General features: G+C 37.0%; 1 protein-coding gene across 6 annotated transcripts in view; it reads left to right on the top strand.

Annotated features, from left to right (window-relative positions):
- Positions 1-26,840, top strand: part of ADGB (androglobin) — a 235,351-nt gene that overhangs the window by 75,687 nt on the left and 132,824 nt on the right. For all 6 annotated transcript variants that reach the window (XR_002521725.2, XM_021937748.2, XM_021937749.2 and 3 more), the window contains 3 exons: positions 3,576-3,823; positions 13,952-14,080; positions 23,693-23,787. Coding sequence is in view for 5 of the 6 variants with exons in the window: in XM_021937748.2 (XP_021793440.2) it covers positions 3,576-3,823; positions 13,952-14,080; positions 23,693-23,787 (472 nt within the window). In the remaining variant the exon portion in view is untranslated. The remainder of the gene's footprint in view (positions 1-3,575; positions 3,824-13,951; positions 14,081-23,692; positions 23,788-26,840) is intronic.

Below are 26,840 nucleotides of genomic sequence, written 5' to 3'. Positions count from 1 at the left end.
TTTTTTATCTTCTTTTGGAAAACCTTTTCCTAATATCTAAATGACTTCCTGACACAATGTGGACAATGTTAGTGAGAGAACTAGAGAGAGAATGAGATTTTAAAAGTATGGAGCTCTCTAAATTTTTATACTTAGTGTTGATGGAATGCTTACAGTTTTTCCCGTGCAAGTGCAATTTTCTCTGTGCAATAGTTAGTAGAGACACCAGAGACATGAAATCATCAGAATTCTACCAGAGGATGATAAAGAAATAAGATATCAGAATAATTCACGCCTAGAAAATTCATAAAGTTTTACCTCTGAAAATCAAAACAGAGTATCTTCTAATTTTCCGTGTAATAATAGAAGCAGAGTCAATGAGATGTCTGAGTGGGAATTAGAAATCCAACCACTTCAAAGGACTCTTGTTGGCATGTGTCTCTGATGCATGGTCTGTCTGTGAACATAGCACTCTGCTGCCCTGTCTTTAAGCCTAATGGTCCAAGAAGTTATATGGTCTCATTCCGTGGTGTTTGAAGAGGTCTTTTTCATAGTGTAGTATATTTTATGTGGTAGATGGGAAATACAACCTAGATTTTGGATTCAGAAAAGTCTGTTTCTATCCTGACTCAATTATTTGCTGGTTGTGTGATGCCATACAACTTAACAACCTCTTAAACATCAGTTAAGACTCTATAACCTATGTTCCAGAGCTGTCATGGGATCAAATGAAAAAAAAATAAAATGTGCTAAAGGCCACTCTGCTGGGTAGTGGGGATCCAGCGATGAATAGGAGGCAGTTCAGGGAGTTGAGCAGATCAGAGATGCACAGGGAAACAAATTATTATTTTCCAGCCATCAGTCCATTTCTCTTATTTTCCTCAGAAAAAAATCTAAATAAATGAGTGGTTTGTACACACTGTCTTCATCTCCTCAACTCCCCATTTCTTCTCATCTGAGTCTTTGACCTTCCCTCTCCACCACACCAGTGAAATGGCTCTTCTTAAGGTCAACAAAGTCCTTAACATTGTCAAATCCAGTGGTCACCTCTCCTGCCTCATTTACTTGCATCCCAGTATGTGATCCTCTTAAACAAGTTATTTCCTTTTGCAACACTTGCTTCCCTTGGCTTCCACAGCAACACACTCTCTGAGTTTTTCTCCTTCTTATTTTCTGCTCTTTCTCAGCCTTCTTGGATAGTTCCTCAACCAACGTACAGCTGCTAAGTGATGGTATGTAGCACGGCTCCTGTCCTGTAACTTTAAATAACAAACTGTTTGACAATGACTTTCAAGTTTATGCCTGGGCAACATTGCCTGTGTTTATCTACAACTGCCTAAGTTACATAGCTATGAGGATTTTCAAAAGTGTATCTTAAACTCAGAATATCCAGAAGGGAACACTTGATTCTCAACCTCCCAAACTGCACCTTCCCTAGAATGCATCATCTCAGTGAATTTCACTACCATCCACATATTTATTCAAGCTAAAGAAAAAAACTAGAGGTCATCCTTCAATGCTCATTTTTCTCACCTCTCACATATAATCTCTCACTAAGCTCTGTCAATAGTACATTCTCTACTTACTCTGAACCAATTTGTTTCTCTACATCTCCATTATTAGACTTATAACTGGTCTCTTAGGGTGTATTTTACCCTCTTCTAGTTAAGTTGGTAATCAGAATAATTTTCTAGAGTGTAAATCAGATCATGTCATTCTCCTTGCTTAAAACCTTTCAGTGTTTAACTGTTACACTTGAATGAAGTTCTACAGTCTTGACCATGATCCTCAGAGATCTGCACTGTCTGATTCACACAGTCTCTGACCACATCAATGTCTTGGCAACCGTTTACTGGTCACCCAAGTCTTTTTTCTGTTTCCAAAATATATGAAACTCACTCTACCTTGCCGTTCTTTCATGGGCTGCTCTTATTTTTTTTTTTTTTTTCTGCCTGGAATGATCTTTCATCAGATTATTCACTTAGCTGGGTATGTCACATTTGGGTCCCACCAAGCTTAACCATCAACTCCTTAGACAGGCCTAGTTGAGCATCCAGTGTAGGTTATTCCTTCCCCAAGTTATGCCACATCTCAGCTTCCCTTATTTCATTTTCCTCATGGAAGTTATCACTGCTGTTATTCTCTCTCTCTCTTTCTTTCTCTCTCTCTCTCTGTTGTATCCATCCATTGGATGTAAAATTGTCCATAAGAACAGGGACCCTCTTTTGTTTTGCTCAATGTACTGCCTTCTGTGTAATTCCTGCGGGAGGTAATATTTGAATTGATCTCAAAGGATTAGTTAAAATGAATGAAGCTGATTGAGGCGGGAAATCCAACTCACCGAAGAAAAAATATCAAGGAAATGGAAGAATATAGGGTGTAGTCCCAGAAAAACACATGGTTCTGCATAACTGAATTTCATGCTATGGAATTCTAGAGGAGAAATGGGGTGTGGGACAGGAAAAGTGGATAAGAGCCGGATAGATAGAGAGGCCTTTTATACTATGCTGAGACATTTTTACAAACTCCTTAAAATGATCAGATGTCATTAAGGGATTGTAGACAGGAGGATGACTTTATCAGACTCATGATTTTGAAAGATTGCTCAGAGCCTTAGGACAGCAAATGGCAGGAGTGGAGCAGCGACACGGGCTTGTGCAGTATTCTTGTGGGGGTCTTCTGAGGGCTTCTCCCGAGGAAGTGGTGATGAGAATGGAGAAAAGGTGATCCACTGCACTGAGAAAAGGTAGAATCCAACTGACATTGTGTTTTATTTGAAGGAGATTTTAAAGAGAGAGTCTTGTTCATTCTCAATTTTCTGCTTTGAGTACCAAGTAGAAGGTGATGCAGGGCATTTTTGTTTACTTACTTATTTTTTTATTATTTGTTTGGGACAAATACCAATTAGGTGGTTGTATGTGTGAGTCTGGATATCAGGAGAGAGGTTTGAGCTGGAACTAATGATTTAGAGGTTACACACATTTATGGATAAACTCAAAATATGAGGAAATATTATGTAAAATGGCAAGAACACCAAGAGGAGAGCCATGGGAGAAGAATTAAATTGTCAACAGAGAGCAGAAGAAAGGAAGTATTCAAAGGAGTCTGCAAGGAATTTCTTTAACAACAGAAAGAAAACCAAGAAAGAGGGATGTTATGGAAGCCTCAGGGAAGAGTTAAAAGAGGAGCAAGAAACAACAGTCACATTCCACAGAGAAGCCTAGTGAGATAAGGACCTTCTGCATAAGTAATCATGCATGCGAAAGTGTCTGCCACTTAATAGGTGCTCAAGGACATGTTCTTTCCCTGTTGTGGTTGTTAACATGATGAGCTTCCCTGCCAGGGTGAGTGATCCCTGAGATAACACCGTGGTTTTGGTAGCTTTGATTCAGCAAAGCCCAGCACACAGTAGGCACTCAGTGAAAGCTCGTTGAATGTCTAATATATAATGCCGTTCTTTTAACCAAAAATCTGAGTAACAATTGAAATTATTCATTAAATAGCAAGTTGATTTTGCTGTCAGTACTTTCTTGCGAAGTTCAAGGAAGAAAAAAAACACATCGTTTGGAAATTAATGTTGATATCTTTTCTCGTAGCCCGGGCTACATGGACAAAGTTTGGGAGCTCCTGAAGGAAATATTGCCTGAGTTTAAGCTGTCAGATGAGGCCAGCTCTGAAAGCAAACTAGCAGTGTTAGATTCTAAATTAAAAGAACCAGGGAAAGAAGGGAAGGAGGGAAAAGAAATAAAGGATGGAAAGGAAATAAAAGACGTGAAGGAATTCAAACCTGAAAGTTCTTTGACAACATTAAAGGCTTCTGAGAAAAGCGACAAAGTTCCAAAGGGTAAGATATTTTACATCAAAATGTGATTCAATATGGACATTACGTATAAATGCCTTACAATCGTATTTAATGTGTTGCTAGAAATAGGTAAGGTTTTGAATCCCTTCCATTCCATCCATTCTTCATCCATTCCATCCCTTTTCCTTTCTTTTCATTCTTTCTTTCTTTCCTCTCCTTCCTTCCTTCCTTCCTTCCCTTCCTTCCCTTCCTTCCTTCCTTCCTTCCTTCCTTCCCTCCCTCCCTCCTCCCTCCACCTCCCTCCCTCCTCCCTCCCCTCCTCCTTCCTTCCTTCCTTCCTTCCTTCAATGTAGTTTCACTTTTGTTGCCCAGGCTGGAGTCTCGGCTTACTGTAACCTTCATCTCCCAGGATCAAGCAATTCTACTGTCTCAGTCTCCCAAGTAGCTGGGATTACAGGCACACGCCACCACACTCGGCTCATTTTTGTGTTTTTAGTAGAGATGGGATTTCACCATGTTGGCCAGGCTGGTCTTGAACTCCTGACCTCAGGTGATCCACCCGCCTCAGCCTCCCAAAGTGTTGGGATTACAGGTGTGAGCCACTGCACCCAGCCCAGTTTTTCTTATCTAAGAATCTTATCTATGTAAAAGCCAAGCTAAGCTAAGCTGTCCTGACAGCATGACAAAATGTAGTATTCTATTGATTTAAAGAAAGTTAAACTTGACATTTTAGTGCATTAAGTACATCAAAGCATAACAATAATTATCTTGAAAGCATACATTGTTATGGGCATTGGGACATATGGACATATTGCTATGGGTATTGGCACATCTGGACATTCTGCTGTTGTAGGAGTGTGTCCCTTGCAGGTATCGTTAGGCTGTATCTTCAGCTATAAACATGTAACGACTGTGGGTCATGACTGGCACGATATGTGTCTTGTTAGTCTTAAGATGGAGGTGAACTTAAGTTGGGGTTTCTCAGGGCCTCTGAGGCTCCTGCTTCCCTAAGAAATACATCTTTGTTGTCGTTATCCTTTCTTATGTTTTGCGACAACTGCCATGTAATTAAGATCTTTCTTTTCTAGGACTTTAGGACTTATAACGGTGTTTACTGTATGCTAATTATTATTCCACATTTTGCTTTCTTTGAAAATCTAAGGCAATTCTCTACTTTGATGCTGCTAAATTAATATTAATTTAGGAAGATACATTAAGCTCTGAATTTCCATTAAACACATATTTCTCCTATTTAAAAAGTAAAAAGTGGCAGAACTTGACAATGATGCCTGGTAGAACTCCGAGCTGCAAAGCAGGATAGATGGTGGTACCGTTTAGGAGAGATCACAGAATGATTTCGAATATATTGAAATTGAGGTGCCTTTAAGACAACCTAGTTGATTTTTCATGTCAAGACTCCTAGGCTGGTGATATACCCTTGGTCATTGATAAATGCATGCAAAATTAAACCAAGAATGATATTTCCCAAGGAGACAGTATAGAGTGAGCAGATGAGGGAGGCTGAGACTGAGTCCTGAAGAAGCAGAACATCTAAGAGGTTGATATAAAATGACGAGTTGCTGAATGAAGAGTAAGGACCGGCCAGAGGAGCAGCGACAACATCAGCAGAGCATTTTTGCATCGGGGCCAAAGGAAAAAGTTCCTTTGGAAAAAGTCCTTGGAAAAAGTTCCAAGAACCAGAGATTGTATTAAATATGGTGGGAAGATGAACTATGATGAAAATTTAAATTTCTCAATTATATTTTGTGATATAGAGGTCATTGCGCACTTGTGAGTGATGGGAGTAGAAGAGACATTGGAGGGGAGTAAGAAGGAAGTGGGAAGTAAAATAATGTATAAACAACATTGTGTGAAGCTTGGCCTTGAGGAACAGGAAATTGCAAAGTGGAAACTGATAGGGAAGAATGTGGGATGCAGACGAATATGTATTTGTGAATCTCGTGAAGGAGAATTGAGTTTTTTAAAGTCATGACTGAGAAGATCCCACTGAGATGACTGCAATAGTATACATTTTCTGAGAAGAAGGAACAAGTTCCACACCACAGCTCCAGGGGGATTGGGCCAACCCAGGGAGAGCAATGGCTCCTCCGTTCTCATAGGTGGGCACAGGTCATGGGGGAGTGGATACAGGTGTAGGTGGGTAAACAAGTTTGGTAGGAGAAGATGAGGACTTCAGACCAAAGACTTCTACTTTTTGTTTATATACAACCTAGTTATGAGCTGAAAGTGAGGTGGAGGTGGAAGATGTAGATTCTCACAGAGATTTAAAATAGATGTGGCAAAGTTTGCAGAACGACAGGAGGATTACTTCCAGTGGGACTCAGCTGCCAAGTTTATTCAGAGTGGGGTTTTGCCAGATGGGTGGGATGAAATGACAGAGGAGCAATCCTTATTTAGGGTATTGGCAAAAACACATTTCGGTGAGCACTGTTGTATACTATCCAAATTTCTATGTGAGACAGTTTGATTTTCTTCTATTTATAATTTTTATTATGTATTATTTTTAAGTCACAAATTCTGAATAGAAGTTTGAAAGCTCCTAAAGTCCTATTGGAAAATTATACATGCACTCAAATATTGCTTCCTAAAATCAGTTTTATTGAATTAAGGTAATATATATAGAAAATTCACAAATAAAATTCTGATAATAAACTTTTAAGAACCTAAATTTCCTGGTTAAATGTTTTATCCTATGGTTGAAGTTATAGTTATCTTTACTTTTATATCTAATTTAAGTGTTAAATCTACTGAAAAAGCTAAGATATGGGCCAGGCATGGTTGCTCACGCCTGTATTCCCAGCACTTTGAGAGGCTGATGCTGGCAGATCACTTGAGCCCAGGAGTTCAAGACCAGTCTATACAACATGGTGAAACCCTGTGTCTATAAAAAAAGAAAATAAAAAGAAAATAAAAAGAAAAATTAGCAAGGTGTGGCAGTGTGCACCTATAGTCCCAGCTATTCAGGAGGCTGAGGTGGGAGAATTGCTCCAGCCTGGGAGGCCAATGCTGCAGTGAGCTGAGACTGCGCCACTGCACTCCAGCCTGGGCAGCAGAGTGAAAGCCTGTCAAAAAGAAAGAAAAAAAAGCTAAGATATGAAACATGTCTATTTTGGATATTCAGAAACATTATAAGTAATGAGCAACCTGACCAATGATGATTACAAACTCAGCAGATGATGCATAGAATGAAATGACAGAAATCAGAGGGGTGGAGCAAGATGGCCGAATAGGAACAGCTCCAGTCTCCAGCTCAAGCGCGAGCGACACAGAAGACAGGTGATTTCTGCATTTTCAACTGAGTGCTGGGTTCATCTCACTAGGGAGTGCGGACAATCGGTGCTTTGATGCAGCTGCTGTGGCCAGCGAGGCTGAGCACAAGGTAGGGCATGCGCCTCACCTGGAAGCCGCAAGGAAAGGAATGTCCCTTTTCTAGCCAGGGAACTGAGACACACAACACCTGGAAAAGGTGGGTAACTCCACCCCAATGCTACTTGCACTTTACAAAGGGTCTTAGCAAACAGGCACACAGGAGATTATATCCCACACCTGGCTGGGAGGGGTCTCACGCCCATGGATCCTCCTCGTGCTAGCACAACAGTCTGCGATCCTAGCATAAGACAACTTGTGAAGCTAGAGGGAGGCGCCACCACCATTGCTGAGAGCTTAAGTAGGTAAACAAATCGGCTGGGAAGCTTGAACAGGGTGGAGCTCACAGAAGCTCAGGCCTGCCTGTCTCTGTAGACTCCACCTCTGGGGACAGAGGCACGAAAGCCTAAAACAGCAAACAACTACAAAAAAGCAGAGCATAACCTCTGCAGGAAACCTCTGCAGGCCTTGAGCGACTCTTAATCTGACGAAAGCTTTGAAGAGGCAGTGGATCTCCCAACATGGAGGTTGAGATCTGAGAATGGACAGACCTGCCTGCTCAAGTGGGTCCTTCACCCCTGAATAGCCCTAACTGGGAGATGTCCCCACTAGGGGCAGACTGACACCCCACACCTCACCGCGGTGGGATACACCCCTGAGAGGAAGCTTCCAAAGCAAAAGTCAGACAGGTACACTCGCTGTTCCGGCAATATTCTATCTTCCTGCAGCCTCTGCTGCTGACATCAGGCAAGAAAAACAGGGTCTGGAGTGGACCTCAAAGAAGCAATCCCAACAGACAGCCTACGGCTGAGGTCTGACTGTAGAAAGAAACTACAAACAGAAAGGACACCCACGCCAAAATCCCATCAATCGTCACCATCATCAAGACCAGAGCCAGATAAAACCGCCACAAGATGGGGGAAAAGCAGGGCAGAAAAGCTGGAAATTCAAAATAAGAGCATCTCCTGCAAAGGAACGCAGCTCATTGCCAGCAATGGATCAAGCTGAATGGGAGAATGACTGTGAGATGAGAAAACTGAAAGCCGTAAACTCAAGAATAAGAAGATACGTACCCAGTGCAAAGAAACTAAAATCGCGAAAGTGGAATAAATGATAACTAGAATAATTTATTCTGAAGACCATAAAACGAACTGACAGAGATGAAAATCATGACACGAAAATACGTGACCGTCACAGAAGCTTCAGTAACTGGAATCAGCTGGAAGTATCAGCAGTTAAAGGATCGATAAGATGAAATAAGAAGTGAGAAAAGAAAAATCTAAAAGAAAAAAAAAGAGAAAGAGAAAAAAAAGGAAATGAACAAAGAAGCCTGCAAGAGACCAAAATCCTAAATCTGATTAGAGGTGCCACAAGAAATTGAGGAAAATGGAACCAAGAGTTGGAAAAACATTCTTCAGGATATCACATCAGGAGAACACAACCTATTAGGAACGGAATAACATTCAAATTCAGGAAATACAGAGAACACCACAAAAGATACTCGAAGAGAACAAATCTAAAGACACATAATTACACCAGATTCACAAAGGATTGAAATGAAGGAAAAATCTTAAGGGCAATAGAGAGAAAGGTCGGGTTACACAAAGGGAAGCCATCAGACTCTGATAGATCTCTAGGCAGAAACTCTACAAGCCAGAAGAGAGTGGGGGGCCAATATTCCAGCATTCTTAAAAAGAAAGAATTTTAAGCCAGAATTTCATATCCACCCAAACTAAGTTTACTTAAGCAGTGAAGGAGAAATAAAATCCTTTACAAAAGATAAGCAAATGCTTAGAGATTTTGTCACCACTAGGCCTGCTTTACAAGGGCTAGATGAAGCACTAAACATGAAAGAAACAACCCGGTACCAGCCATGGCAAAACATGCCAAAGAATGCTTAAAGACCATCGAGGCTAGGAAGAAGCATCCCAACTAACGAGCAAGTAGCCAGTTAATATCATAATGGCAGGATCAAGGATGCACACATAACAATATTAATACTTAAATGTAAATGGACAAATAGTCAATTAAAAGACACAGACTGGCAAACTGGATAGAAGTCAAGACTCATCAGTCTGCTGTATTCAGGAGACCATCTCACATGCAGAGACATACAAACAAATAAAGGGATGGAGAGAAGATCTACCAAGCAAATGGAGACAAAAAGCAGGGGTTGCAATACTAGTCTCTGATAAAACAGACTTTTAAACCATCAAAGATCAAAAGAGACAAAAGAGGCATTTCCTATAATGGTAAAGGGATCGATTCAGCAGAAATTTTAACTATCCTAAATATATATGCACCCAATACAGGAGCAGCCAGATTCATAAAACAAGTCCTTAGAGACTTACAAAGAGACAGACTCCCATACAATGAATAATGGGAGACCAACATCCACTGTCAACATTAGACAGATCAACTTAGAGACAAGAGAAAGTTAACAAAAGGATATCCAGGAATTGAACTCATCTCTGCAGCAAAAGCAGACCTAATAGACATCTACAGAACTCTCCACCCCAAAATCAACCCAGAATATACATTTCTTCTCAGCACCCATCACATTTATTCCAAAATTGACCACATAGTGGAAGTAAAAGCGCTCCTCAGCAAATGTACAAGAGCAGAAATTATAACAGAGCTGTCTCTCAGACCACAGTGCAAGGAAATCAGAAGCTAGAACTCCAGGACTAAGAAACTCAATCAAAACCAACTCAACACCATGGAAACTGAACGGCCTGCTCCTGAATGACTGCTGGGTACATAGCGAAATGAGAGCCAGAAATAATGATGTTCTTTGAAATCAATAAGAACAAAAGATACCAACATACCAGAATCTCTAGGACACATTTAAAAGCAGTGTGTAGAGGGAAATTTATAGCACTAAATGCCACAAAGAGAGAAAGCTGGAAAGATCTAAAATTGACACTCTAACATCACAATTAAAAAGAACTAGAGGAAGCAAGAACAAACACATTCAAAAGCTAGCAGAAGCAAGAAAGAAATAACTAAGATCAGAGCAGAACTGGAGAGGAGATAGAGACACAAAAACCCTCAAAAATCAATGGTCCAGAAGTTCGTTTTTGAAAAGATCAACAAAATTGTTAAGACCACTAGCAAGACTAATGAGAAAGAAAAGAGAGAATCAAACAGATGCAATAAAAATGATAAAGGGGATATCACCACCGACCCCACAGAAATACAAACTACCATCAGAGGAATACTATAAACACCTCTACAAATAAACTAGAAATCTAGAAAGGAAATGGATAATTTCCTGGACACCCACTCCCAAGACTAAACCAGGGAAGAAGCTGAATCTCTGAATGAACCAATGCTTGAGCTCTGAGAGTGAGGGCAATAATTAATAGCCAGGCCAACCAACCAAAAAAGTCCAGGACCAAGATGGATTCACAGCTGAATTCTACCAGAGGTACAAGGAGGAGTTGGTACCATTCCTTCTGAAACTATTCCAATCAATAGAAAAAAGAGGAATCCTCTTCGCTGGTACTATGGGGTGAAAGCATCATCCTGATGCAAAGCTACAACCCAGAGATACAACAAAAAGGAATTACCCAGACCAATATCTGATGAACATCGATGCAAAAATCCTCAATAAAATACTGGCAAGCCGGATCAGCAGCACATCAAAATCCACCATGATCAAGTGGGCTTCATCCTGGGATGCAAAGGCTGATTCAGCATCACATAAATCAATAAAAGCACGTAATCCAGCATATAAACAGAACCAAAGACAAAACCACATGATTATCTCAATAGATGCAGAAAAGGCCCAGCTGACAAAATTCAACAGCCCTTCATGCTAAGAAGCAGCTCAGTAATTCGGTATTGATGGAATGTATCTCTCAAAATCATAAGAGCTATTTATGACAAACCCACAGCCAATATCATACCAGATAGGCAAAACTGGAAAAATTCCCTTTGAAAACTGGCATGAGACAGGGATGCCCTCTCTCACCCTCTATTCAACATAGTGTTGGAAGTTCTGGCTATGGCAATCAGGCAAGAGAAAGAAATAGAAGGGCATTCAGTTAGGAAAACAAAGTCAAATTGTCCCTGTTTGCAGATGACATGATTGTATATTTAGAAAACCCCATAGTCAGCCCAAAATCTCCTTAACCTGATAGAAACTGGCAAGTCTAAGGATACAAATTAATGTGCAAAATCACAAGCATTCTTATATACCAGTAACAATGAACCAGGCGAGAGCCAAATCATGAATGAACTTCCAAATTTCACAATTTAGCTCAAAAAAAGAGAATAAAATACCTAGGAATCAACTTACAAAGGATGTAAAGGACCTCCCTAAAGGAGAACTACAAACCACTGCTCAGTGAAATAAAGAGACACAAACAAATGGAAAAGAGCATTCCATGCTCATGGGTAGGAGAAAAGAATCCAATATTGTGAAAATGGCTATACTGCCCAAGGTAATTTATGGATTCAATACCATCCCCATCAAGCTACCAATGAGTTTCTTCACCCAAATTGGAAAAACTGCTTTAAAAGTTCATATGGAACAAAAAAAGAGCCTGCATTGCCAAGACAATCCTAAGTCAAAAAGAACAAAGCTGGAGGCATTCACGGCTACCTGACTTCAAACTATACTACAAGGCTACAGTAACCAAAACAGCTTGGTATGGTACCAAAACAGACATATAGACCAATGGAACAGAACAAGAGTCCTCAGAAATAATACCAGACATCTACAGCCATCCTGATCTTTGACAAACATGAGAAAAACAAGAAATGGGAAAGGATTCCCTATTTAATAAAAGTGCTAGAGAAAATTAGCTAGCCATAAGTAGAAAAGTTGAAACTGGATCCTTTCCTTGCATATACGAAAATTAATTCCAAGATATAGTTAGAGACTTAAATGTTTAACCTAATACCATAAAAACTCTAGAAGAAAACCTAGGTAATACCGTTCAGGACATAGGCATGGGCAAGGACTTCATGTTTAAAACACCAAAAGCAACGGCAACAAACTCCAAAATTGACAAATGGGATCTAATTAAACTAAAGAGCTTCTGCACAGCAAAAGAAACTACCATCAGAGTGAACAGGCAACTTATAGAATGGGAGAAAAATTTTACAATCTACTCATCTGACAAAGGGCTAATATCTAGAACCTACAAAGAACTCAAACAAATTTACAAGAAAAAAACAAACAACCCCATCAAAAAGTGGGCAAAGGATATGAACAGACATTTTGCAAAAGAAGACATTCATATAGCCAACAGACACATGAAAAAATGCTCATCATCACTGGCCATCAGAGAAATGCAAATCAAAACCACAATGAGATACCATCTCACACCAGTTAGAATGGCAATCATTAAAAAGTCAGGAAACAACAGGTGCTGGAGAGGATGTAGAGAAATAGGAACACCTTTACACTACTGGTGGGACTGTAAACTAGTTCCACCATGATGGAAAACAGTATGGTGATTCCTCAAGGATCTAGAACTAGATGTACCATATGACCCAGCCATCCCAGCTACAGGTATATACCCAAAAGGATTATAAATCATGCTGCTATAAAGACACATGCACATGTATGTTTTATTGTCACTATTCACAGCAGGGCTGGAATCAACCCCAATGTCCATCAGTGACAGACTGGATTAAGAAAATGTAAGCACATATACACTATGGAATTATATGCAGCCATAAAAAAGAGGATGAGTTGTGTCTTTGTAGGGACATGGATGCAGCCTGGGGAAACCCTCGTTCTCAGCAAACTATCACAAGAACAGAAAACCAAACACCACATGTTCTCACTCATAGGTGGAAACTGAACAATGCGATCACTTGGACTCGGGAAGGGGAACATCACACACCGGGACCTATCATGGGGAGGAGGGGGGAGGGATTTCACTGGGAGTTACACCTGATGTAAATGATGAGTTGATGGATGCTGACGAGTTGATGGGTGCAGCACACCAACATGGCACAAGTATACATATGTAACAAACCTGCATGTTATGCACATGTACCCTAGAACTTAAAGTATAATAATAATAATAACAATAATAATAAAATAAAAAATAAAATCCTTACCTCTAAAAAAAAAATGAAATGACAGAAATGTATAATTTCTGTCTCTGAATTGAGAGAGGTTTGTTAGGGAATTTAAAAAATCTTTGAGAATAGTATTTTAAGTTGAAGAAGAATATGTTTTATAGATTGAGTATATGAATGAGCATTCAAATGGTGGGAATAGTTCTGGATACAAGAGTTTTATTACCCAAGCCATGTAGGCAATAAGATGCTGGCTTGGGACTTTGGTTGGAGTCTGGGCTCCACAATAAAATATTTTGGAGTCACAAAACTGTGTTTCCTGTAAGTGGAGGACCCAAATAAGGAAAATCTGAGAGGGTTCTACATTTAGGACTTAACTTTCAGTACAGGCTTTGTTGGTGTTTTGTTTTTATTTTTAAAATGAGAAAATTACCTTAATACCATAATCTTATATGAATAAAATATATTCAAATAATTATCTTCATGAAACAAAATCATATGCAGTAGATAAAAGGCAATGCTGCATTTATTTCATAATATATCCAGTTTTCAAAGTTCTCCCTGGCTTTATTGTGGTGTTTCTAATTAGAGGGATCGTGTTTTAGAGAAATTATGGCTATAGTTTTACATTTAAATAATACTATTATTTTGGCCTTTTTTCTTTAAGACAACGACTGAATAAGAAATATAGTTTGAGGTTGTCTAGTTAAAATATTTATTGTGATTTTTTTCGTATATTAGAGAAAGCAGATGCAAGAGACATTGGAAAGAAGAGAAGTAAAGATGGAGAAAAAGAAAAATTCAAATTCTCACTTCATGGTTCAAGACCCTCATCAGAAGTACAGTACTCTGTGCAGTCCCTATCAGATTGTAAGCTAATTTCTTAGAATAATAACTAATTTAGTTGTTTCTTAAAATGCTGGAAAACCTTGAAACATAGAAATACATTTTTTCTTTTGAAATAACTAAATAAACTTATTCAAGGTGGCCATAAATGCTGGGTTCTCTGATGGGTAGGTATGTTGGGCCAAAGTCCTACCAATGAGACAGAAGCCTGCTTGTCCAAATTGGAGTGCAATTGTCACAGAAGAAGTATCCACATATGGGAGAGGCTTCTGCTGTCGCTTTCAGGTATTGCTCTAAGAAATACTCAGGTTAAATTTATCATCCAAATTAAGTAAATTCAAAGTTACTTGTTTGAGTGGTTAGATGCCAGCCACCAAATGAAACAAAAAGTCTACATCTGGCTCCTTGCTCACAATGGGCCTCCAGATCTTTTACTGTGTTTTAGAAAATAACTGTGAGGCTGGAGACTGTAGAAGTCATTGTTTATATCACGATACCGACAACCACACTTTTTCGTGTATCACATTGTGACTGAGTGGATGTACAAGATCTATTTATAATAGCCTCATTGTATAAAGGTCAAGTATTTTTGTGAAAATGCTTGGGTTTCTCTATCACTTAAAATCACATTGGAGGTTTTTCGTTTAATATCTTTCCAATTTGGACTTACGAATTATCTCTAAAGACCCTTGGGCTACCACACTTTTTTCCTCTGTACCAGCTAAAACAGTTTAGGTATAGAAGCCTTTAAACAAATTCTATCAGGTTGAAAGAAAACATGCTATAAAAAATGATACCTCAACCTATTCAGGAGGAAGACTAGAGTGTCTCTTTTGAGGCTTTATAGTCTCAGCTTTGACTCATCTATCTTGGTGCTTCCAGAGTGCAGGTTATCATTTTCACCTCGTCTTTCATTAGCTACTCAAAATACATGTTTTCACACCTTGTAGTGTGCTTTATTAATAAATTTTCATATTTTTCTTAATATACTGTGATGATTTGTATGAGGACATTTTAATAATTATGGCTTTTTACTTTTACTGAAACCTGCCTAGTGATGTGGATAGAAAAAGTCACTATTGTATTTTTAATTCTACATTAAAAATCATTTTCTTATATTGATGTTTTAAGCAATATTTTTTGACAGTAAGAAACATTACATTAGCAGACTTACTGATGGTTCTTCATCTTTGTGAAAATGGCTAAAACTTTCTCTGAGTTCTTCCTTTGTGAAAATAAAAGTAATGATGCCTCCTTTCTCCTGCTGAACTTACAGTTAGGGTCATCCCAACACATAGAATGTGGTTCAGTTTGGACTGTGGAGTCAAGCTGCTTGAGTTCAATATCTGCTTCAACACTGAGTGTATAAGTATCAGGCAAGTGATAGAGCCTCTTTAAACTCAGGATCTCTATAAATCAGCATCATTGTTTTGGTGAGGGTCCTTGTGAGAATCAAGTGTTGAATCCAGGTAAAGTGCTTAGCACTTGTTGGAAGAGTTACATTTTAGCATACTTACTGCAAAAGCCTTTATTAATTCTTGACTGTGCTAAAGGTACAGTATTAGAATGAACTCTATAGGAGTATTTTGTCTGGCATAAATAAGAGGGTGGCCATGTGAACTTCCTTCTCCCACAGAGTTAAATCTAAGTGCATTTCTGATGGTGTTACAATTCATTTCCTGCAATCAGCTGCTTTGGTTTCACTTGTAAAGGAGATAATTGATAGACAGTAAGCATTCAAGAGACAACTGAGTTACAATTCAAACTCATATGGAAAAAATAACATGACATTTATATTGTTTGTTTGTTTATTTATTTATTTATTCATTCATTTGACACAGAGTCTTGCTGTGTCACCCAGGCTGGAGTGCAGTGGCGCAATCTCAGCTCACTGCAACTTCCACCTCCCAGGTTCAAGCGATTCTCGTGCCTCAGCCTCCCAAGTAGCTGGGACTGCAGGTGCATGCCATTACACCTGGCTAATTCTTGTATTTTTAGTACAGATGGAGCTTCACCATGTTGACTAAGCTGGTCTCAAACTCTTGACCTCAAGTGATCCACCCACCTTGGCCTCCCAAAGTGCTGGGACTATAGGCATGTGCCACCACGCTCGGCCTTTATTCTTTATGTTTGATTTGATATTAGATGTGTTATAATTAATTCTGATAAGTCACTTAAAATTTAATATAAAGAACCCCTGTTTTATTAATTTTTTCAAAGTAGTATATTTATCACAATGGTCATTAAAATAAAATGGCACTCACAGTTTTAAATGCCATAGGAGATATAGTTTTATAATGGCAGAAGACATGTAGAGATTTATGTATATATTTATATGTCATCTAATATTATCCAATGCATACCGTAATAATGACTTGACAATTAAGAATTCATTTTCTTATTTCCAAAATAAGTGTATTCATTTAGGTACACTAGCTGGCATGCCTAACAAATGACTCTGATGTCATATATATTTCTTTCTCAATTAAAATAAAAAGACTAGTGTTAATCCTTGGCAGGAAGTTATTTTCTAGATGGTATTGAAGAGACCCATGCTCCTTCCATTTTATGCCTTTTATACCTCTAGCATTCTAAAGTTCTATACCAGTGTGAAGAAAAAGAGCTTTGAGGATTGCAGGAGCAAGGTGTCTGAAATCAAAAAAACTGCATTGTATATCACTCTGGTCTCATTCTATTGAAGATAATTCAGTCCAATGGCCACACCTGACTTTAAGAGGAGTTGGAAAATATGGAATGTGGAATGTGCTAAAGATCGATCATTTCAGGAGAAAGAGGAAACCATTTGGTGAACAATGATCAGTCTTCACCACATTTCACTTTCCTGATCACCAGATACCCATTTCACTCTTCTTCTCACATGTATGCTCAATACTTACCAAGAGTCCCAATCCAAATTATTATCCAGTAATTGCATCTAGTTAAAATATCCAGGATATCCAAGTCATGTACATGCACACACATGCTTACAGATACACCCATATGTATCCACTCCCATCTCTCATGTAATGTCATTAATATCTTTCCAATTTGGACTAACAACCAATCTGACCAATGATGATTACAAACTCAGCAGATGATGCAGAGAATGAAATGACAGAAAACTATATAAGTCACAAATTCTGAATAGAAGTTTGAAAGCTCTTAAAGTCCTATTGGAAAATTATACATGCACTCAAATATTGCTTCCTAAAATCAGTTTTATTGAATTAAGGTAATATATATAGAAAATTCACAAATAAAATTCTGATAATAAACTTTTTAAAAACCTAAATTTCCTAAATTTAAAAACCTTCCCATATGAAGAGGAACACAGTAACTGCAATATAAACTCCACTCATAAAACAAAATAGCAGGGGACACATTGTAGTCACTGATCATTCGCAATTCTAAAATTCGGCTGAGAAACTCCTGTTAAGACCTTTTTCCTAGTATAGAGGGGAAGTTCTTTGGCAATGATTCTGCTCTCTTGGAGGAACTCAAAATTACAAAGTGTAAAGTGGGTTTATGAACCTACACAGTCTTACTCCAGAGTTCACACAACTACTCTGTTATCTCTCCTCTCAATATCTATGAATGTTAATATTTTAAACTGTAAAACTTATTGAAAACTTTTATTCTCTAAATAGCTAAATTTAAAATGTAACTTATAAAGAAATTTGATACAAATGATGACATTAATTACAAATACCGAAGTTTTGTAAGAATGAGTAATCAGACCCTTCCAATATTTGAGAAAAAATGATTACCAGAAATATTAGAGATTTGAGTTTTGCCAGTAACTTATTAACTACAGGGTAAGTTAGAATTTGTGTAGTAATATAGTAATAGAGTTCAGTATCATAGTAACTTTAAAAAAATTGTTTCAAAAAAGCAAAAGTCAATACCATTAGAATATGACTCAGTGGAATAGTAAGTTGGATATTTTCTGACTATGAGAAATACTGCTAGCTTTTCACAATTTCCTCCTCTTCCTAGGAACACAGTTGTGCTACATTTTCCCAGCCTCTTTTAAATGAGATGTGGCCTTCTAATTTCTAGCCCACAGGACATGAAGCAAAGTGATACATACGAGCTGTAGACTGACCTGTACCATGTTCTCAATTGCAATTCCCCTTCTGTTAGCTCACTGCTGTTGAGAGCACAGTATTAAAGATGGCAAAGCCACAAGGAGGGACAGAGCAGGAATATGTGAATCACTACCTGGAGATCTGCTTGCTGGTCAAGAAGGTTCATTTTGTACTTTATATGAACGAAAAGAAACTATATCATGTTTAAGTCATATTTTTTAGTGTGTTCACTGTAGCAGCTACAATTACTTCATGATAAACTAACTCTTGCCAGAAGTAGAGTACTAATAACAAGGTAAAATTATTTGGTGTTTGCTTAACAGTAGAGTAGAAGGCAGTGAAGAAATAGTATTTCAAACTTGAGGAAACCTGGGGATCTACCTCACACAGCGAAATATTTGGTAAAACCAGAACCTGTGACAATTTAGAAGTTAGCCATGTAATCAGTGAACCTGAGTCTCTAAAATAAGTGATTGAAAATCTACTATTCTAGGCAGTGTTAGTTTGTAATATCTACTGTTAGCAAGATATTTCAAATAAGAAATGAGTTCAGGGAAGAATTGTCTGTTTTTCCAAAATAAATGGGGAAAAAAGAGAGAAATTTTTGAGATCACAGAACATACAACATTGAAAAAAAAAAAAGCCTATTTCTTGACCATAATTAATTGGAGATAAGGCTGGTGTTGAAGAGAGCCATGCTCCTCCCTTTTTATGCCTCCTATACTCTAGCATGTGAATTCTGAAGCTCTATACCAGTGGGAAGTAAAAGAGCTTGGAGGATTGCAGGTGCAAGATGTTTGAAGTAAAAACAAGCTGTATTGTTTATCATTTCTGTTCTCATTCTGTTGAAGACAGTTCAGTTCCATGGCCACACCTAAGTATTAAACAACAAAGCTCCATGATGTATTTTGGATATTTGTCCTCGCCCAAACCTCATGTTGAATTGTAATCCCCAGTGCTGAAGGTGGAGCCTGGTGGGAGTTGCTTGGGACCTGAGGGCAGATCCCTCAAGGCTTGGTGCTGTCTTCATGACAGTGAGTTCTTGCAAGATCTGGTCATTTGAAACTGTGTAGCATCTCCCCCTACTCTCTTGCTTGCTCCCATTCTCACCATGTGAGACGCCTACTCCCCCTTTTGCCTTCTGCCATGAGTAAAAGCTCCCTGAGGCCTCTCCAGAAACAGATACCAGCTCTAGGCTTCCTGTACACCCTGCAGAACCATGAGCCAATTAAACCTCTTTTCTTTATAAATTATCCAGTCTCAGGTATTTCTTTGTAGTCACACAAGTATGGCCTAATACAGTCCAGTAAAACTTAAACAACACACCGGGTTGTGTCAAAGATTGTTAAGACTGTGACCTCTTTGTTGCAGCTATCTTCAAAGTAGCCTCTATGAAGCAAAGAAATTAGCCTTGGGAATTATGCTCAAGAAAGAATACGGATATGTGGAACTGATGAAACAAATAGATTAGAAGTCCACTAATATATATTTTTTAAAAACTTGAACTAAGAAATTATGGGCCTGGTATAAAAGTCTTTTACTTTTCAGCCTTGCTTCAAATATTGGAACTGCAAATATTTTCTGGTAGGAAGTGGGCCGGAAGACACTCTCGTCATTATCCTCTTTACATATTGCCACATAGAAAAATAGACACTAAAAAATTGCCAGAAAGACCAGGGATTACTTTATACTTCACACTTCTTAACTGTGTACTTGACATGTTACTTAACCTATCTGTAACTCAATTTACTTGCCTGAAAAAAGCTGTTAAAAATAGAATTTATTCATAGGGTTTATGTGAACTGACTCATAGAAAATACTTAGGCCTTAGCACAGAGTAGGCATTTACTGAAGGTTAGCTATTCTAAATTGACTAAATATCATATCATATAAATAAAAATAAAAATCATATATAATATTTAACAAATACTTCTTAAGGACTTGTAGTAATTTGGGGTTCATCTCACTGGGACTCAACATTTCAGGCTGAAATTGTTATAAGTTCAGACAGTAAACATTTGACATAAAATAAAATCAATGATAGAAGTGGTATTTAAGTAATCTTACATGTTTTATTGCAATCTTCTGAAATATGCTTATAGAAGGCAAAAATAGCTGTATCACATGTAAAATAAAACATTGAAATCATACAAATGTAGCAAAAGCTTCTTTTAGGCAATAAAATATAATAAGTATGGCAGTTGTAGGCCATATAAGGCTCATAATTAATGTACAAAATATTTTAAGGCAGTTTTAGAGACTGGAGTGTAAAATTCTATCTCATTATTCAAGAGTATATTTTTTTCTTAAATTTCTTTCTCAATTATTAGACTTGATTTTATATGCAGCTGTGCTAATTCAATGCAAAGTTACTCCAACTGGAAAGATAAAGACATTTCATGGTTTGTATCATTGATAGTTCACTGAAAGAAATTATAGAGCCCCTGGATTTAAACATTTGCCTTTAAGATCTTCTAAAAGAACTTTTATCCGTATATAGTAAAACCAGAAAGCATTATGAGTGTTCTAATACTGCAGAATCACACAACATATTTACAGAGAAATAATAGAACAAATAGGAATTATCCAAGGCCCTTTAGACACTTTAAAAATAATTCACATCTTTTATTGAGTAATAAACTTCTTTGAAAATCTTATAAAAATTATGAACCATCTCTGTTTTTCCAAATTCTTCGTACTCTTGGTTGAATGTGTCTTCTAAAGTCCATGTGATAGAATTTTGATCCCCAATGCTGTTTGGGGATTAAACAGCTCACCTCCCAACACTGTTTGCTCCCCAGTGTTGGGAGGTGGGGCTAATGAGAGGTAATTAGGCCGTGAGGACAGAGGGAATGGAGTAATGCCATTATCATGGGTGTGTTAGGTATCCTCGTGTGGGTTTGTTATAAAACAGTGAGTTTGCCTATGGGATGACATGCTTATTTGGCCATGGGATGGCACAGCAAAAAGTTCCTCACCAGATGCCAGTACCTTGATCTTGGGCTTCCCAGCCTCCAGAACTGTGGGGAAATAAACTTCTGTTCTTTATAAGTTACTCAGTCTCAAATATATTGTTTTAGCAGTACAAAACAGACTAAAGCAGTTAGTGTGCACACAAATCTGCAGTGTTTTACATAATAGTTCACTGAGTTCCTGGGCCCTTGAATCTCATTTATAAGATATATAAAACATAGTTTGAAAATCTCTATTTAATAGCACATTCTTATCCAGATTTTACAGACTGATGTTTAGCTAATAGCACTAGTATAGTGATACCAATATTTATAATCAGTTTCTAGTCTAATTAATCTGTGTCCATGTTATACCACTTATTAAATATTTAAAGCTTCACCCTTGACTAAACACTGGTGTTATTTTTTTAAATTTCAACATTAAATATTATAATCTCATGTAAAATGTGTGATTATCTTAAAATTTGGAGGAACTATTTTTTGTCATCAACATCATTTCTATAATATGTCAAGACCACATTCTTTACTTCAAGTTTCTAAAGTTATTTTTTTCCAAGAGCCCACCTGGAATTCCCAAGTTTCCATATATTTTATTACATAATGGTATAAAGTAAATGAGAACTTTTTTCAAAATGCTTACATCACAAACTTTATTTTTAATATCATAAGGAAAATAAAAGTTCAAAAGACTTATTAAAGATCAAGGGCAAAGTACTTAATGTGATCACATTAAATATTAAACTAGAAAATTTTAGGGAAGACATCAAAATTTCTAGTGCATAATGTACAAATGTGGGATATAATTTGGACCAAAATACTTTTACACTTGATGATTTTTAAAACAAGATTTAGAAAAGAGTTAATGAAATGGATCAACTTGAAGGAGCCATGGGGTGCCCAGATATTTGGTCAAATATTATGCAGAATGTATGTTTAACATCTGGAAACTCAGCTGACTTTTGTAAAGAAGCCCAGTCCTGCTCAGTAGCCAGGCTCAGAGAGGAATCCTCACTCTTCTTCCCTCCCGCTCTCATGCTTCATACTTTCCTAAGCTGTAGAGAGTCAACTGCTAAATCTTGAACCTGAAAAGTACATTTAATCTTGTCCTCTTCCTTGAAAGTTCTGCATATAGTAAAAAACTGATTTTTAAAATTTTATCCATTTTTAATATTTAGCAGTCATCACTGTCAGGAACTTCCTCTCCATTACTAGCCTTCAACTCTCAGCTGACACCTAAAGACATTTCACAATCTTTCTTTTGATTAGAGGACTTATTGGAGGGCTTCTATTAGATTGATCAGTGAGAAAAGTAACTAGACTGTAAATTACTGGTCACTGCAGAGGGCATTCTGGTCAATGTGGGTATCTCAAATGGTTTTATCTGATGATAGGAGTGCATGAAAAGTATTTTCATTAACATTCATTCTTTTTAAAAGGAATAATTATTTTACTGCATCCTTAAACTTAAGATGATTATTCATATTTAAAAACATATTATTTCATACAAGTTATCACACAATACAGTGTACCTTGTACTCCACAAGGAGTAAACCAAATTATTAACCAAGCCTCTGCAGACAAACACCCTAAAATTAATTGAGGAGACAGCATGCGTGGACATTAGATGATAACTAACATCATCAAAAAAATGTAGCATAGGCAAATGAGTAATGTAGCGAAAAAGCAATCAATATGTGTTGGCAAGGTGTATGAGAAATGTAAATATTTCAATTTTGAAATGTAAAAGTATGTTTCTATAAGTTTGGCAGATTTTCATATCTCCATTCTAGAGATATACTGAGCTGACAACTAATTTATATTCTGTGGTCTTAAAGATATTATTCTTTTGTAAACATAGTATCAAATATAGTTAAATCTCAGTATGTAAATTTGTAAAAAAAATTTAATTAAAAATAAAAAGAGGCTAAAATAAATTCACTTCTATTTATTTGTCCAAAATATTTGCAGGACCAAAAATTACTGAATAAAATAATCAAATAGAATAATTTCAGGGATAAGAAAAACATAACAAACAAATAAGCAATGCTCAAAAGTAAATTCTACCTGCATTAAACACTTCAAGCTAAATTATTTATGCCTTACTTCTTCATGGAAAAATTCATTTTACTTAAGTTTTCTTTCTTTTTGAAATGACAAAGTGACATAGAAACTCCTGGACTTCCTGTAAGTTCAACACAGAATAAAGATTCTATCTATGAAAGTAAAGAAATGCCTCAACTTAAAAATAATTCCTTTTGAACATTCTCATTTGTGGACCATTCTATGTTGCACTGACTAATAACTAGAGTATAGTTATATAATAACTCTTGGTCATGAGGTATAATAAGGTCTTAAATTATTAAATAGTAATAATGTGAACTTAAAATGAATGAGACAGGCTGTAAAATAGATACATCTTTAAGATTTAACATCTGTTAAATTCATTTTGCATCCTTTATGTATTTTTCACCAGCCCAAAGATAAATTCATTAAGGCAATTGGACAATCTGGAGTGAGCGACTGACAGATCGATTTTGACTAGGATTTTCATGACATAATATATGTTTGTTTTACAGGTTCTTCTGCAATACAGACCTCTCATATGGTCGTATATGCGACATTCACACCTCTCTATTTGTTTGAAAACAAGATCTTTTCATTAGAGAAGATGGTAAGCATTCAAGCTTAAGAAACAGTATTATTTATTTTGTGTGTGTGGGTGCACGTGTATGGGTGATTACTTTCTGTGGTAGAAGCCACGTGAAAATTTAATTAAAATTCTATCTGTGGATGTAAGTTTCCTTATCTTCAAAATTAGATACTCGACCTAAGGGATCTGACATATCCAAAATTATCTTAGATGATTGCAATAGCTCTGGCTAATTATAAAAAAGGACAAGAAAAAATATAGAGTTACACTTAATTTTTATAGATCCTTCTGTTATAAGCGAAAAGAAAGATACAGAATTTATGTATTTCAGTGAAAATCATAGAAATTATTCCTAGGTAATAATTAATGACCTTCCCATAAATAGGCCACATATGTTTTCTTAAAATAAGATGATATTAGTGAATTCATCCTCAGGCTGGAGAGATACTGCTATGATCTTTCTTGTATCATAAAATAATACAAAATAAATGCTATTTTTTAATACAATTAACAAATTTTAGAAAATTTAGAAAATGTAGTGAAAGGAAATGCAATTAAATATTTATAGTATAAATGGTAAGGCATAGGCCCTATTAACGTTTTGTCATATATACTTTGATTTTTCTTCTATATTCTGTGTTTGTATGCGTATACCTTTTTTACTGGAATCACACTTTATGTTATATTTAGAAACAGCTTTTCACTTAACAAGATATTGTTAACATTTTTTCATGATGCTAAATTTTAATCAGTATATTTAGTGCTTGCATAGTATTTATGCATTTTCATAATTTTTAAGCTATCTATTGTTCTTGGACAGAAAAAAAACTTTTCTCCTTCCCTTGTGATGGCAAAGTCCATCAAGTGATTAACAATTTATTTAAACAAATGCCCTACTGCTTTTGGGGTTTTTGAATCCCAATTCTGTTTGGGGACTCTAGATATCTAACACTTCATTACTAGGATTTCATAGTCCGAAGTCACTACATTAAAGTATACAACTACATGATGCAGCAATATGATTACACATGAATGTTCATTTAGTTAGTTAGAAAGAGCTATGTTTTAAAAACTTGAACAGAAATTAGCTTGAAACATAAATATTCCAGTTGAATGATTATTATACTTTACTATATGCATTACATTTGTCTTTTAGATTATGCTTGGGGGGCATGTTGCTAACATTTTTTCCCCTTCTCTTTCTTCTCATTCTTTCTTCTCCACTTTTTTAGATAAAAATAATTTTTTCCAGCAAAAATTTACTATGCAATAGTGTTCACATTGTAAGAGGATAAGGTGCCATCCTGACTGTGGCAGTTTCACTATTTTTAATCCAAAGTTAGAAAACATTATACATGGTTAAACAGCAGAAACAGCAATTTGGACTGAATCTAAAAACTAGCAACATTCAACAATCTAAATGTACTTCTAAAGCCTCTCCCAAGTCAGGACTCTTGCTGAGATTAGGGCTGGCCTTCTCACACCTGCCTTTCTTTTAACCTCTTTGTGTGCTACTGGCCTATGTGCTGTCTCAGATATGCTAGCAAGTAAATGCTCTAACTCGTTGGACTGCTGAAGAATACCATTAATGCCCCATCAATGGTAGACTGAATAAAGAAAGTATGGTACATATGCACCATGGAATACTATGCAGCCATAAAAAGGAATGACATCATGTCCTTTGCAAGGACATGGATGAAGCCGGAAGCCATTATCCTCAGCAAACTAATGCAGAAACAGAAAACCAAACATCACATGTTCTCACTCATAAGTGGGGGTTGAACACCGGGAACACATGGACACAGAGAGGGGAACAATACACAACAGGGCCTGGTGTGGGATGGGGTTGAGGGGAGGGATGGGTCAATAGGGGCAGCAAACCACCGTGGCACACATACCTACGTAACAAACCTGCACATTCTGCACGTGTATACTGTTTGTTTTTTTAGAAGAAATAAAGAAAAAAGAATACCAGCAATGCTTTATGGAGTGCCATAGTCTCATGTCTGTCATGAGAAGTACTCAAACTCCCTTTAAAACCACAAAATGTAAGCAGAGGATAAAGTATTATCCTGTGCTTTCTGCACGCCATAAAAAGAATGGGGTGCAAAATAATCCTTTTGAACTTTTGGTAGTGCTGATCATTTTTAATTTTAAAAACAAAGACTAAAAACTCACATCTGTTTATTCATTGATTGATTCAACAGATTTTATGAATTACCTATTATATGCTATTATATGGTAAACAATATGCTATGTTTTGAAGATACAGTGCTAAGAAAGATTGCTAAGAAAGGTCCTCCCCACAAAGCTTAGAGCCTAATGAGGAAGGCATACAATTGAGTGAACTGCAATAATACAATTAGAACAGAAGGCACACAAGGTGCCTGCCACGTAGTAGGTGTAGGTGAATTAATATTTGTTGGAGGAGTAACCAAGTGAAAAGACGGTTAAATGAATGAAAAAAAATGAATGAAAGACATAACAGAAACATGCCATCCTTTCTAATGGGTAGCCAGGGAAGTCATCCCTAAGGAAGAACTGTTTAAGCTGAGACCTTAAAGAAGTTAGGCAAGTAAATGGGATAAAGTGTGTTCAAAGCAGAGGGAATCTTATGTTGGAAAGTTTGGAGATGAAGAAGATTCCACTGGGTTCAAGGAACTACTAGATATTGAAATTATAAGGGGAGAAGACTTAAAGGCAGCTTGAGGCATGGGTGAAGTTCAAGGCATAAAGATTATTATAAATCCTCCCTTTGGGGAAGTTTAAGGCTTAAGGTGCCCAGAGGTTCTGGAATTAACCCAGTGTCTGGAACAGTAAGTGACTTCCAAGGCTGTAATGAACTGACTAGTGAGTCACCATCTTCCTGTCTTGTCTGCTGATTCTTTTAGGTTAGCATCCTGTGAGGGTGATCTGGTTTCCCTGGTAAATATGAGAATGTAATAGAGATACAATGTCTTAAGAATATACCTATAGGAAACAATTTCTGTCTTAATGAAATTTTGTTAAATGGAGTACATTGCTAAAAGTTACAGCCTCAAAGACAGTAAGATCAGCAGGTAAAATAAAGTCAA

This window comes from Papio anubis, chromosome 6 (genome assembly GCF_008728515.1).
Source record: "Papio anubis isolate 15944 chromosome 6, Panubis1.0, whole genome shotgun sequence".
Classification (NCBI taxonomy): domain Eukaryota; kingdom Metazoa; phylum Chordata; class Mammalia; order Primates; family Cercopithecidae; genus Papio; species Papio anubis.
This window is presented reverse-complemented; position numbering and strand designations above follow the sequence as displayed.